General features: G+C 54.0%; 5 protein-coding genes across 5 annotated transcripts; 3 read left to right on the top strand and 2 right to left on the bottom strand.

Annotated features, from left to right (window-relative positions):
• Positions 1–3,154: 3,154 nt before the first annotated feature.
• Positions 3,155–4,177, top strand: CGCS363_v006360 (Zinc-type alcohol dehydrogenase-like protein; the record flags this gene model as incomplete). The annotated part of the gene is made up of 1 exon (XM_036638209.1): positions 3,155–4,177. One exon carries the CDS (start codon positions 3,155–3,157, stop codon positions 4,175–4,177), a length of 1,023 nt encoding a protein of 340 aa, XP_036496390.1.
• Positions 4,178–4,463: 286 nt separating this feature from the next.
• CGCS363_v006359 (putative feruloyl esterase) lies at positions 4,464–6,148 on the bottom strand (the record flags this gene model as incomplete). The annotated part of the gene is made up of 3 exons (XM_036638208.1): positions 4,464–4,784; positions 4,835–5,170; positions 5,231–6,148. The coding sequence occupies 3 exons, from the start codon at positions 6,146–6,148 to the stop codon at positions 4,464–4,466; spliced, it is 1,575 nt and encodes a 524-aa protein (XP_036495745.1).
• A 931-nt stretch (positions 6,149–7,079) lies between these two features.
• On the top strand, positions 7,080–8,031 carry RTM1-5 (Protein RTM1; the record flags this gene model as incomplete). The annotated part of the gene is made up of 2 exons (XM_036638207.1): positions 7,080–7,251; positions 7,334–8,031. 2 exons carry the CDS (start codon positions 7,080–7,082, stop codon positions 8,029–8,031), a joined length of 870 nt encoding a protein of 289 aa, XP_036496724.1.
• Positions 8,032–8,805: 774 nt separating this feature from the next.
• On the top strand, positions 8,806–10,521 carry CGCS363_v006357 (putative feruloyl esterase; the record flags this gene model as incomplete). Its single annotated transcript, XM_036638206.1, has 3 exons — positions 8,806–9,273; positions 9,334–10,083; positions 10,138–10,521. The coding sequence occupies 3 exons, from the start codon at positions 8,806–8,808 to the stop codon at positions 10,519–10,521; spliced, it is 1,602 nt and encodes a 533-aa protein (XP_036496182.1).
• An 87-nt stretch (positions 10,522–10,608) lies between these two features.
• Positions 10,609–11,739, bottom strand: CGCS363_v006356 (uncharacterized protein; the record flags this gene model as incomplete). The annotated part of the gene is made up of 1 exon (XM_036638205.1): positions 10,609–11,739. The coding sequence occupies one exon, from the start codon at positions 11,737–11,739 to the stop codon at positions 10,609–10,611; it is 1,131 nt and encodes a 376-aa protein (XP_036496181.1).
• Positions 11,740–12,175: the final 436 nt, after the last annotated feature.

Below are 12,175 nucleotides of genomic sequence, written 5' to 3'. Positions count from 1 at the left end.
CCGGCTAATTATGGCTCAACACTTCTTTGGAAGCTGGTGGATTCCACAGACGAGAACCATCGTCAACAGGCCACGTATCCAGTGGGACGGCTGGCGGTTCATACGGGGTCTGAGTTACGTCTGGCTTTGAGTATTGCATTCGGTTGAGGGCGTCGTAGTAATGATCGGCGAGTATTATGCCAATTTGCTCACTGAGAGGCTCAATGGGGATTACCATCCTGTCGGAGAGATGAGCATGGTGCAACTCAGTGCACAATCTTACACCATGCAAGTGAGTGAGCCGGCAAAACCGGTTTCATTCGAGATTCAACTGACAGAATCTTATTGAGCCGAGGAAGGCCCGACTCATCCTCTTCTTCATAGTTGTTGATTTTGTAAACTCCTGTGATCTCCCAGGCTGGCCGTGCTATGAACGTTCGATTGCTACGTCGTTAATTACCAATCCACTGTAGCATTGTGACATCGACACATGTTTTGAGAGTTCATCGAGGTTGCATCCCGAAGAAGCCACACGCGTTCAGCACGATCCAAAGAGTACATGAGCTTCAGCGTTGTAGTCAGACTTAAGTTGCTGTCCTAGGTTCAGCCTCGCAGCAACGGCCTGACCACGAAGTTGCAGCGGAGATCTCGTCGTTGTGGATGACTGCAGGGAATTGTATATTACCTTACCAAGTAGTTCAGGTTGAAGAAAGCCACAAGGGGCTACAAGTGATGGCTTGTGAGATGTGAGTTTGGAGATGCTAGGGAGCCATGCGCCCTTGGTCAACGGCCGGGGTTGCTTTATTTGTATGATGTACAGCTAGGACGATTGAATCACTCAGCAGAATGCGGAGATGTCTCTTCAGGCAATTAACAATCACACTTATTGTTCGAAGATTTGTGAAGCTAAACTCGCCTAAAAATTGGAGATGCATACATGAACCCACGTGCTTGTCTGGTAGGCCTCATATCGCTTCTTTCAGCTCCCTGTTATGAACGTCACTCACTTCCAACTGATGGATCCAACATGCAGCCAAGAATGGTGAGGACTACAAAACTACCTAGTTTTTATGACTCAACGGCGTGATGTACCCATAACCATCGCTACATTCTATATCATCCAAGACTTGACCATGAACATCCTTCCTCGAATAGCACTGTTCTGAGTCCCTAGACCTAACAAGGGTAAACTCAACCAAATACCAGACTCTCTTCAACCGGCACTCGGCGTAGGAGTCGTTGCTAGTGGAATAATAGTGAATACCAGCGGAGTTTCGATGAGGACTTCGCCGGTTGAGGTGGACGCAAGCGAGTTGGTTGAGCTTGATGATGCTGGAGATGTCAAGCTGTTCGTTGTCTGCGTATTGTTCTCGGTCTTGGTTTCGGAACTAGCCGTCGACGTCTGAGGGGTGACTGGGGGCAGGGTGCTGGATGACGTTGACTGCGGAGCCAGTCCCGAGCTGTTGGTAGCGGTACTGAGGGGGCTCAAGGTGTTGGTAGAACTGGAGCTGCTGCTGGAACCTGCAGATACCGAAGTTGCGGTTGTTGATGTGGTGCCAGACTGTCGGGTTGTCGACCCTGAAGAAGCGGACTGAGATACAGATCCCGTGCTACCCCCTGTTGTGATAGACACAGGGATGCTGGAGATGCTGCTTGTGCCAGAAGCTAAATTGGACGTTCCGGATGTCGTGAAAGTGCTACCTCCTGCTGAAGATACCCCCGCCATGCTAGTGGAACTGCTGAAGAAAGATGTTGGGGATGATACCAGGGAAGAGGTACCCGGCGTTGTAAGTGACCCAGTAGAACTGGCAAAAGATGGTGAAGGAGACGAAGACGTAGATGGAGAGGACGATGAGGCTGAGGATGTCAATGAAGACGAAGATGAAGCGGGGGATGGAGATGAGGATGAAGATGCCGATGAAATTATTGAAGATGACGTCGACGAAATGGAAGAAGAGAGTGACGAAGACAGCGATGAAGACGATGAAGAAGCGGATGACAAAGATGACGATGTGAGAAGCGTTGAGGTGGTACTGGTGGTTGACGGGCACGATGCAGCCGGTGGCGGCAATCCATATATTGTGTAGTATGTGTTGGCGCCGGTATTGCCGCACGGCGAAGTTGGAGCCCCCGAGCAAGGGACGGGACAATTACTATCAGCCGTGGCGGCGCTACTGCATGGTGCTTGATTTCCAGCCGAGGCACAATAGCAAACGTTGCCGATGAGGGCTGCGAAATTCCGGTTTTGAGCCTGACATCTAGACTGACAATTTCCCGGATTGCCACCGCCGACAGCTTGATAGACGATATTGAAGACCGAGTTTGCTGAAAAACAGCCGAGATACTGATACGGGCTGACTGGAGCTGGTGTAAGGGCTTGAGCGCTGACAAGGGAGATGAGGCCAAACTGGAAGGCGAAACTAAGCAGAAGAGATGATTGCATGATGACTAGATGGCGGTATCTTGTGTGGTGATGGCGATATAAAACGACATGAAGACCGTCTCATACTATGTAATGAAGAGACTGGTAGTGAAAAGAGAGAGCAGACGTTTTGAAAAAGGGGTGAGAGCTGTCACCACGCTTCTGAAGTAGGCTGCTGGTTGCTTACTTACGCGTCTGGTCGTCACAGAATGGCCAATTTGGTTTCCAAGGGCCAACGAAAATGGTCCACTTGCACATTCCAACATTTCAGTGCGCAGTCTCACATATTGTTGGAAGTGAGACAGGTCCCGGCCCGAAAGAGGCGCGTCTCATCGGTATCATCGGAAATAACATTCCAGTATGGTTTGGTGGCGTTCGTCAACATTTGCCGTTTGTATCTGTCTAGGCTCCAGATCTCAATTAGCTGCATCTCCTTTCTGATCCGGAAATCTCCGCTCGGTTTCGCTCCGCGGTGCGATTAGATCCTTGGCCGAAAAGGGACTGACTAGTCAATCGGAGCCGGTGCAACGCCGGGGACTTTTGTGGGTCGCCGTCCGAACACCAAACTCCGCTCCGCAAAGCAGCCCCGCACCTGCGGAAATGTCAATACCCGGAACTTGTTTCCTCTTTGAACTACCACGGTAACGAAGTTCGTATTGCCTGCGGGAGTAGATAAACTCCACCGATTCCTATGTATATGTCTGCGAACTCATGCTTCCTACGTTCAAGACTTCAAACAACATTACCGCAAAAATGTCGGAAACAATGAAGACCTGGCAGTACTCTGCCGTGAACGGAAACCTTGAAGACTGCCTCACTCTCAACAAGGACGCGCCTATACCAAGCATCTCCTCCCTTCGCCAGGACGAGATCCTCGTCGAAGTCATCAGCGCATCGCTCAACCCCGCCGACTACAAGGTCCCCGCAACACCTCTCATCGGCCGCCTGCTGATATCCCGCCCTGCAACCCCAGGGATGGACTTTTGCGGTCGCGTCGTCGGCACACACCCGTCGAATACCACTTTCAAAGAGGGACAGCTTGTTTTCGGCGGCTATGCAATGATCAACCAGAGGGGCGCTCTCAGTCAGTACACCGTTATCCCCATGGCCAATGTCGCGCCTCTGCCAGAGGGGGTCGACCCGGACCACGCGGCGGCAGTGGGTACGGCTGCCACGACCGCATACCAGTCCCTCATGCCCGGCACGCTCCAACCCGGCGCGAAGGTCTTCATCAACGGTGGAAGTGGAGGGACGGGGACCTGGGCCATCCAGATTGCCAAAGCGTTGGGCGCGGAGGTCGTCACGACGTGCTCCACCGTAAACGTTGAGCTCTGTAAACAGCTCGGCGCTGATGAAGTCGTTGATTACAAGACGGACGACGTGGTGGCGAATTTGAAGGCGCGAGGTCCTGTCTTTGATCTTGTTATCGACAATGTGGGCAGCACCACGGAGCTCTACGACCAGAGCAATCACTACCTGAAGGCCGGGGGGACATTCGTCTTGGTCGGCGTTGGCGCAGATCTGTCGATTTCTGGCATCTTTTCGAATCTCAGCAGACAATTGCGCCCTGCGATTATGGGATGCAGAGGTTTCTATTTCGTTCATCAGAAGAATGATAGCGAGTTCTTTAGTCGGATTGGTGGGTGGATGGCGGAGGGCAAGGCTAGAGCAATTATCGACTCGACATTTCCGTTTGATGACGTGCCCAGCGCTTATAAGAAGCTCCGGGAGGGGAGAGCCAGGGGAAAGATTATTGTTCATGTTGGGAGCAGGTAGCAGGGTTAAGGATCAGGGAAGCAGGTAATGGTTTCGTTTTGGGATTGTTTTCACCTTCAGATTGAGGCTTTTGCTCTGACAGATTTCATCATTTTCGTTGAGGTTCTTAACAGGACCTCAGTTGACGGATAGTCTCATTTTGGGGACTCCCGAAGATTCAAATTTATTAGTTCGATAAATTATGCAAATTGTACAAAAGAAGTGAACTATGTGATGGTTTTCTGTAGCCCCGGCGTTTGGGTACCAGCACTAAATAGCCTTAACGCTGCAGGAGATCATGCCCAGCTTAGACGCAGGAGAAGCCTTCGCCCAAAGTGCTGTTACCAACACCATCATAGACCTGCTTCTTCGGGTACGGGCAAAGGGGCCTCTTGAAAGCCGGCGTTACGCCAACAGTCGAAGCCATCAGCGTGTCAGGAGCCACACCGTTCTCGACCCACTCGCGCATAGCATCGAATGTGCCCGCAGGATACGCTCCGTTGCCGCCGAAGCAGTGATTGACGCCAGGAGCCAGGAAGAGACGGAAGAAGTCGTCCGCATGCGCATCCTGTGCCAGGACTGAGTCGTAGTAGTGCGTGCTTCCGCGAACGGGGATCAAGGTGTCGGTCTATGCACAGTTAGTAGATGAAGTCAGACTTTTGGGATAGAAGAACTGACCGTTCCGTGGTACCCAACAAGCTTCCCACCTCGGGCGCGGAACCTCGAAAGATCGGGGCTATTTGTTCCCATCATGGATTCGTAGAGCTGGACTGAGAGGTGGGCAAGGTCATCGAACTCGGCCTGGGTCATGTTCGCTGTGCTGGCACTCGAGTTCTTTAGGAGGAAGAGCTTGAGCCAGTCGTCTGCGATTTCGAATGATCCGCGAGTGCAAGTACCGTTGGCCGCGCAGGTCGTCGGGACGATGGCCACATCCGTGATGGAGCCGGTCAGGACTGCCTCCTTTGAGGGGCCGAACCAAATGGTCGTGTTATCGGCTCGTCTCGCGCCATCCCACTGTGTGATGCAAGTCAACCATGATGATTTCTTCTAACAGTGTCAACAAGGGCCACTTACAACTCTGCGAACTACCTCAGCTGCGGCGGCTGAGACCTTGCGTTCAGAACCCAGCTCAGTGCAGTTGACCGTGTTTCCAACCACAGTCGCAGGATCAAAATCACAGCTATCAGTGTCGGATACCACGCCATCCTCAATGCCGTCGGCTCCATCGCACGCCTTCAACGCCGCGCTTGTGATGGCATTGATCTCGCACGCGGGAGGGTACTCGCCAAGCTGATCCATGACGAACATTCCCCACATCCCCTGCATGACGAATTGATTCCAGTTGATCGCCGGAGCGCTGGCAGCGATTCCATCGTATGCATCAGGATAGCGCTGCGCAAGCTGGAAGCCCTGGCGGCCTCCCTGGGAACAGCCCGTGTAGTAAGAATACTTGGGCGGCGTCTTGTAGAAACTGCCGATGACGCTCTTGGCGATGACGGCCGCATCGTTGAGCGTGGTGGACGCCAGATCTTGCAAGAGATAGAGGTTGACGTTCCCCTCACTGAGCAAGCCCCAGTTGACGGGAGTGACATCAGAGCCTAAGCCGCCGTCGGTTCCAACGGTGGCGTAGCCCTCGCCAACGGACGCCATCATGGCCATCAGCCCAGCTTGGTGAAGACCCGCCTGCCAGCCGGAGCCTCCGATGTGCTGGAGACGGCCGTTCCAGGTGTCTGAGGGCAGCCAGACCTGGACGTTGATCGTGTCATTCTGGCCTGGGTGCGTATAGGTGACAGTGACGTTGCAAAAGTTGGCGTTCTGGACGTTGACGGAGCCGTGGTTGGAGTAGTATCCAGGGGGGACATTCTGAGAGTGATTGGCGACAAAGTTGGTCTGAAGAGACAGAAACTCGGCACCGAATAGATCGGGGTAGGCTATGAGGGCGGCAGAGCATGCGCTAGGCGGCACGGTGCCGTTGAAGACAGAAGGGATCATAATGAATGTGGTGATACTAGCGAACGTATGAGTGATTAGAAGAATGGACTCATGTAGAATTACGAGTTCAAATCCCGAAACCTCTTGCGATCGATAGGCTTTATAAACCCGGACATCGAATCGCGGTAGCCAAGAGTAGTCCTTGCGTAGATCGGATCAAAGACGTTTTCCTAGTGCTATCCACATCACTAGGTAGACCATGATATCTCCTGAAAGCCAAGAATCTAATTCTAGTGATACGCTTCAATCCGAAATTGGACCGACAGCTTTTGATTTCAGCATTGTCAACAGACCGGCAGTTGAATGCTGCGGTTCCGCGCTCTCGGACTGGTCCAACATTGATTGGTTCAAGCTGGTCCCTACAACAGGGAGAGTGGCGCAGTGCGAAGATCAACAATTGTCAAAACCGAGGTAAGCTGTGATTCCCTAGCTATCAGACTGAATCAGCAATGAGGTTTGGCCCTAGTCAACCGCACCAGTTCACGGAATTGTAACATTGCGCGTCCTGTGGTGCATGAAGCCCGGGTCCGCCAGGAGCCAAGCCACAGTTGAAGCGGGCCCTCTCGCACACAGACGAATGCGATTGGTCTGGATTCGATCTCTACAATACAGATCCGCGGGATACGCGCAAGAGATCAAACCGACTTTCCAATCTCAGAAGGATGTAACAATTCGTGATGGGATATGTTGCAGTGTCAGAGGGTGTCAACTACATGCCTTCCTGTGTATGAAAATCCATATATCCTTGTGAAGAGGCCTGCCTCTGAAGCTCGAATTCTCGCCTCCTCAAGCTCATATCACCATTGCAATCATTGAACCTTTTCTTTTTCTGGGCTTGAACGCTGTCTTCATCCATTTCGATCTTGTTATCATCACGCAATTTGTTCCATATTTGTCTACACCGTTATCCTGATTTCTCAGTACCGGCACCATGGCTGTTCTTGAACCCTTCAGAGGCAACTATTATCTGTGGAAATACCTTCCCTCTGTCCCAGCAGCTGTCATCTTCTGTGTCATCTTTCTCACAACCACACTTGCATACATGTGGAAGATTTGGAAAACTCGCGCCTGGTTCTGCATCCCGATGGCCATTGGCGGCTACAGTAAGCTCAACCACTCCCCCAAAGCTGAGATGACTCGCAAGACAGGCGAAGCTCAATGCTAACCAGCCATCCACGACCACAGTGGAATTCCTCGGCTACGTCTTCCGCGCCGTGGCCCACAACAAAACCGGCAAACTCATGCCCTTCGTCGCCTCGCAGAACAACATCCTCCTCGCGCCCGTCCTCTTCGCCGCGTCCATCTACATGACGCTCGGCCGCGTGATCCGTATCGTCAACGGCGAGCAGCACGCCATCATCCGGCCCTCGCGGCTGACCAAGGTCTTCGTCGCGGGCGACGTCCTCGCGCTCGCGATCCAGGGCTCCGCCGCCGGCCTGATGGTTGTCAGCGAGTACGCCAAGATCGCGCAGGGCATCGTCGTCGCGGGGCTCGTCTTCCACATCTGCGTGTTCGGCGTGTTCTGGACGACGGCCTGGACGTTCCACTCGCGCATGAAGAAGGACCCGGGCTATCACGAGATCGGGCCGGACGTCAAGTGGGAGCAGGCGCTGCGCATGCTGTACGGGGCGAGCGGGCTGATCATGGCGCGCTCGGTTTTTCGGATTATTGAGTTTGTGATGGGGAATGATGGGTATTTGTTGAGTAATGAGTGGCCGCTGTATATCTTTGACTCGATCCCGATGTTTGCGGTGATGGGGACGTTTTGGTACTGGTTCCCGTCTTCTGTGGGGAGGAAGGGCGACTGGGTGCCGACTTCGTCGGCGAATGATTTGGTGTCTGGCATGGAGAGTGTGGAGTTGAGAAACAGCGTGAAGGCTTAGGGACGAGTCTTGGGTGATTACATACATGATGTTTCGGAGGAACGGTATAAAGTCGTAGATGGACGTTATGGAGAGTTCTCATTCAAGATAATTGAATATCACTTTGGGTACTTGAATTTCAGTGAAACCTCGGTCAAGAAAGTCTCAAGAACCACCAAAATGTTTGTCAATGAATCAAGAATTCGTCAGCCCACGTTCTAAATTAAACCGTTCCATTGAATAATGCTTCTGGACATCTCACTTCCAAGTCCAGTACGCCGACAGACAGCCCGCAGGCCAAGCATGTAAGTAAGCTTACACGAACAGCCCGTCTTATTCCCCCACAGCCACTATTGTCCAAATACAGCACGGCGAGCAGAAGCGTCGCATTGGGTTCTCAACTGAGCGAGCGAATCGCATTACAGGGACTGCGACAGGCCCGCAGTGGATCGGCAGCAGCTACATACGCGGGAACCAACACCGGAAATTTTGCCCAACAGTTCCCCCTGAAAGCCCAGATGTGACCGGGTGACTCACCCACCGAATAAATGCAAGAGAACAACAAGCTTACACGTACCTAACCGAATCCTTCGTGGAACATGTTGTCTCGTCACTTTGTATTCCACACCTACCTATGCGAAGTAACATGGGCGGCCGTTGCTGCAGTTCGCATGAGGCTATGCCATTGCGACGAAAGATATAAAGCCAGAAGCCGAAGACTTCCTTCATGATGAACAACAAGACCAACCTCGACAACTAGATCCATAGACCGAACCACAGGATCAATCGCCAGCAATGGACCTCTCATTAGCACAGTCGTGCGTCCCCAGCACCTTCAGCCCCTCCCTCTTCGGCGCTGAGGTGCTCTCCCTCGAGGCAAACCTCGTCACCAACTACAGCGCTTCCGTCGCCGAGGCGTTCCGCTACGTCGCGCCCGCCGTCACGCTCGACAACGTCTCCTTCTGCAACGTCACCATCGCCTACACGCACCCCGGCCAGAACGACCACATCGTCACCGAGGCATGGCTGCCGCTGGACTGGAACGAGCGCTTCCAGGCCATCGGCGGCGGCGGCTGGGTCGCCGGCCGCTTCTTCCTCACGTACGGGGGCATGCAGGGCGCCATCGCGGACGGGTACGCGACCATCACCACCGACGCCGGTCTCGGGGTCGCGCAGGAGCCGACTCCGTGGGCGCTCAACAGCCCCGGCAACGTTAACCTGTACAACTTGCAGAACACGGCTTCCGTCTCCTTGAACGATGAGGTGGCTCTACCCGTATAACTCCCTATTGTTATTGATTCAATCACTAACACTAACCACCAGGCCATCATCGGCAAGTCCCTGATCAAGAGCTTCTACGGCCGCGAACCAAAGTACTCCTACTGGAACGGCTGCTCCAACGGCGGGCGCCAGGGCCTCATGATCGCGCAGCGGTACCCGGACCTCTACGATGGCATCGCCGCCGGCGCGCCCGCCATCCACTGGAACGAGCTGATGCCCTTCTCCCAATGGCCGCAGCAGCTCATGAACGAGCTCGGCGAGTATCCCTACCCCTGCGAGCTCGACGCCCTCTCCGCTGCCGCGCTCGCTGCCTGCGACGGCCTGGACGGCGTCGTCGACGGGGCTGTCGCTGATCAGCGCGCGTGCCTGGCCAGGTTTGACGCCTTCTCTGTCGTCGGGCGGGAGGTGGAGTGTGCGCAGAAGAATGGGACAAAGATGGCTGTGAGCAGGGCCGCGGCAGTCGTGGCGAACGCGACGTGGCATGGGTACTCTGCGAAGAAGTACTACGGCGGGCTGGTCCCGGGGACGGATTTGACGGGGATGTTGAGCATTGTGCAGACGAGCTGCAATGCCACGGGGTGCGTGGGCGTGCCGAGTATGCTTGGAGGGCTGTGGCTTCAGCTGTTTGTGGCCAAGGACCCTGCGTTTGATATTGGACATCTGAGCCGCGAGGAGTTTGATGCGCTGGTCAGCTCTGGGCGCCAGCAATATGCTTCGCTGGTGGAGTCTGCAGATCCGGATTTGAGGAGGTTCCGTGATCTTGGAGGGAAGATTGTCTCTTTCCATGGATTGGTATGTGTCTTTCAAGATCTTGTGATCATATCTATACTAACAGGTTCTTCACAGGCAGACACTGTTATCCCGCCCGGATCCACGGAGGAGTACTACAACGCCGTGGCCGGAGTGACCCCCGACATCCAGGACTTCTTCCGCTACTTCGAAGCCCCTGGGTTGGCTCACTGCTTTGGCGGCAAGAGTGGCCAGCCGAATAACCTCTTCCAACAGCTGCGCGACTGGGTCGAAGAGGGCACTGCGCCCAAGAAGACCCCCATCAAGTTCAACGTCGGCCCAGATGAGACCCAGAACCGTATCCTGTGCCCTTACCCGCAAAAGGCTCAATACGTTGCTTCGTGTGGCGACGCCGCGTTGGAGAAGTGCTGGTCCTGTTCTGGGTCGGAGAACGCTGCTGCGTCTAAGCGGAGCGAGCCTAGACACCTCGAGCTACGCTGAAGACAGAGCTTTTTGCGGGGTTTGATCACAGCTTGGATAATGTTTTGTACACAGATGGACGGCGCATTAGGTAATTGGTAATCGACCTCATGGCGTATCAAGTTCTTGATTCGGCCATTCCAACCACTCAGACCAGTAACTCCCGAGGTGATTTGAGATGGTCTTGACGAGAAACCTCCCCGAGTCTCCGACGGCCCAGTAGTCCCTTGCCCGATGCAACAGGACCGCGTAATACCCCATGATGACGAGCGCTTCGGGGCGTCGTTGCTGCAGCAGGGATATGTAATCCCGCGATATACGGACCGGCCACTCTTGAACGGCGACAAAGCGACGACTTTCCGATGTATGCACCGTGACGAAGAGATACTGCAGGATCTTGGTGGTTTCGAGGTACACCTTCTTCGTGGACTCGCTCATGTCGCTTTCCTCGAGGCGCCGGAGAAGGTCCGCACACTCGGTGCCGTGGGACGAAGAGGTGACGTCGACTTGGAAGTGGACAGGGTCTGTAGGGAACAAGTCTCGTAACATGTTCCCGAATCTTACCATGGACTGGGCGACGATGAATTTGATGCCAGAGTGCAATTCCAAGCAATTCACTAACTTGTCCAGGACACCGGGCAGTGAGGCGGCGTTGGAAAAGATGTCGAACAGGACGTGTTGGCCCAGGAGGATGGAAAAGGAAAACAGGGCGAGGAAGTTGTCCTCGGTGACATCTTCGTTGGTGATTCCAAGCCGACTAATGGCGCGGCTCTGGAGGCGGGTCGATTCATTCTGATAGAGAACTTTCATCTCGGGGTCGTCAGAGACAGTGCTCTTGTGGGCTGCGGCGAAGGCGAGGAGCTCGTCCATGAGGTAGGGTGCTTTCAAGGCTTGCGTGTAGGTCACGTGAAGAATGATTTCCGTCTCTGACTGGCTTGATACAGTGACCTCTGTGAGGGGGCCCTGGAAGTGGCGGAGGAGGTCGAGGTGAAACAGGCTGTAGGTTTCTGCGAAGAGAGTATCTGGTGGGACACATGGTACGGACGTCGGTGGAGGCAGGGACAATATGGAGGCCGGAGTGTCGGCGGAAGATGGAGTGAAGACGATAGAGTCAGATAGAGACGTTGCTGGGGAGAAGGCGTACGGGGAGGCTCCCGAGTCTGGAGTCGACTGGGGACCTGGAGATGATGTCGTAGAGAGGTGTGACGAAGTCGGGGGAACGGGCAGGCTACTCTGCATCCCGACATATGAGCATTTCTTTCCTGCCGTTCGACACTTGACACAGGATGGCCTGGTCTCATCGCATTTGACCTTCCTTTGCTTACACTCTCTGCATCCAAGCCGCGATTTCTTGTGCTTCCGCATGTTGGGTAGTTTCTTAGTGTGTAAGTTGCCGCGAAGCGAGAGTCGACTCAGAGGGATAGACAGCCGGAGAAAATGGGTGTATAAGCAAAAGTCTTTGTAAAATACGTGGACTCGGAAAATATTGCGCTGAATGCCTTTAAAGATCAGAGAGTCTAGCATGCTGATGTTGGGGACCGAGACCGAAACCGCCATCTGAAGGCGTGAATGCGCGGAACTGAATACGAACCAATAGCGTCCATCTCTGTCCGAAGATACCCACTTTGACTGTGGCTTGCGCTCCACTCACGGAATGTTGTCGATTGGACAGGTT

The sequence above is a fragment of the Colletotrichum siamense genome (assembly GCF_013390195.1).
Source record: "Colletotrichum siamense strain Cg363 chromosome Unknown KSG_Cg363_contig04, whole genome shotgun sequence".
Classification (NCBI taxonomy): domain Eukaryota; kingdom Fungi; phylum Ascomycota; class Sordariomycetes; order Glomerellales; family Glomerellaceae; genus Colletotrichum; species Colletotrichum siamense.
This window is presented reverse-complemented; position numbering and strand designations above follow the sequence as displayed.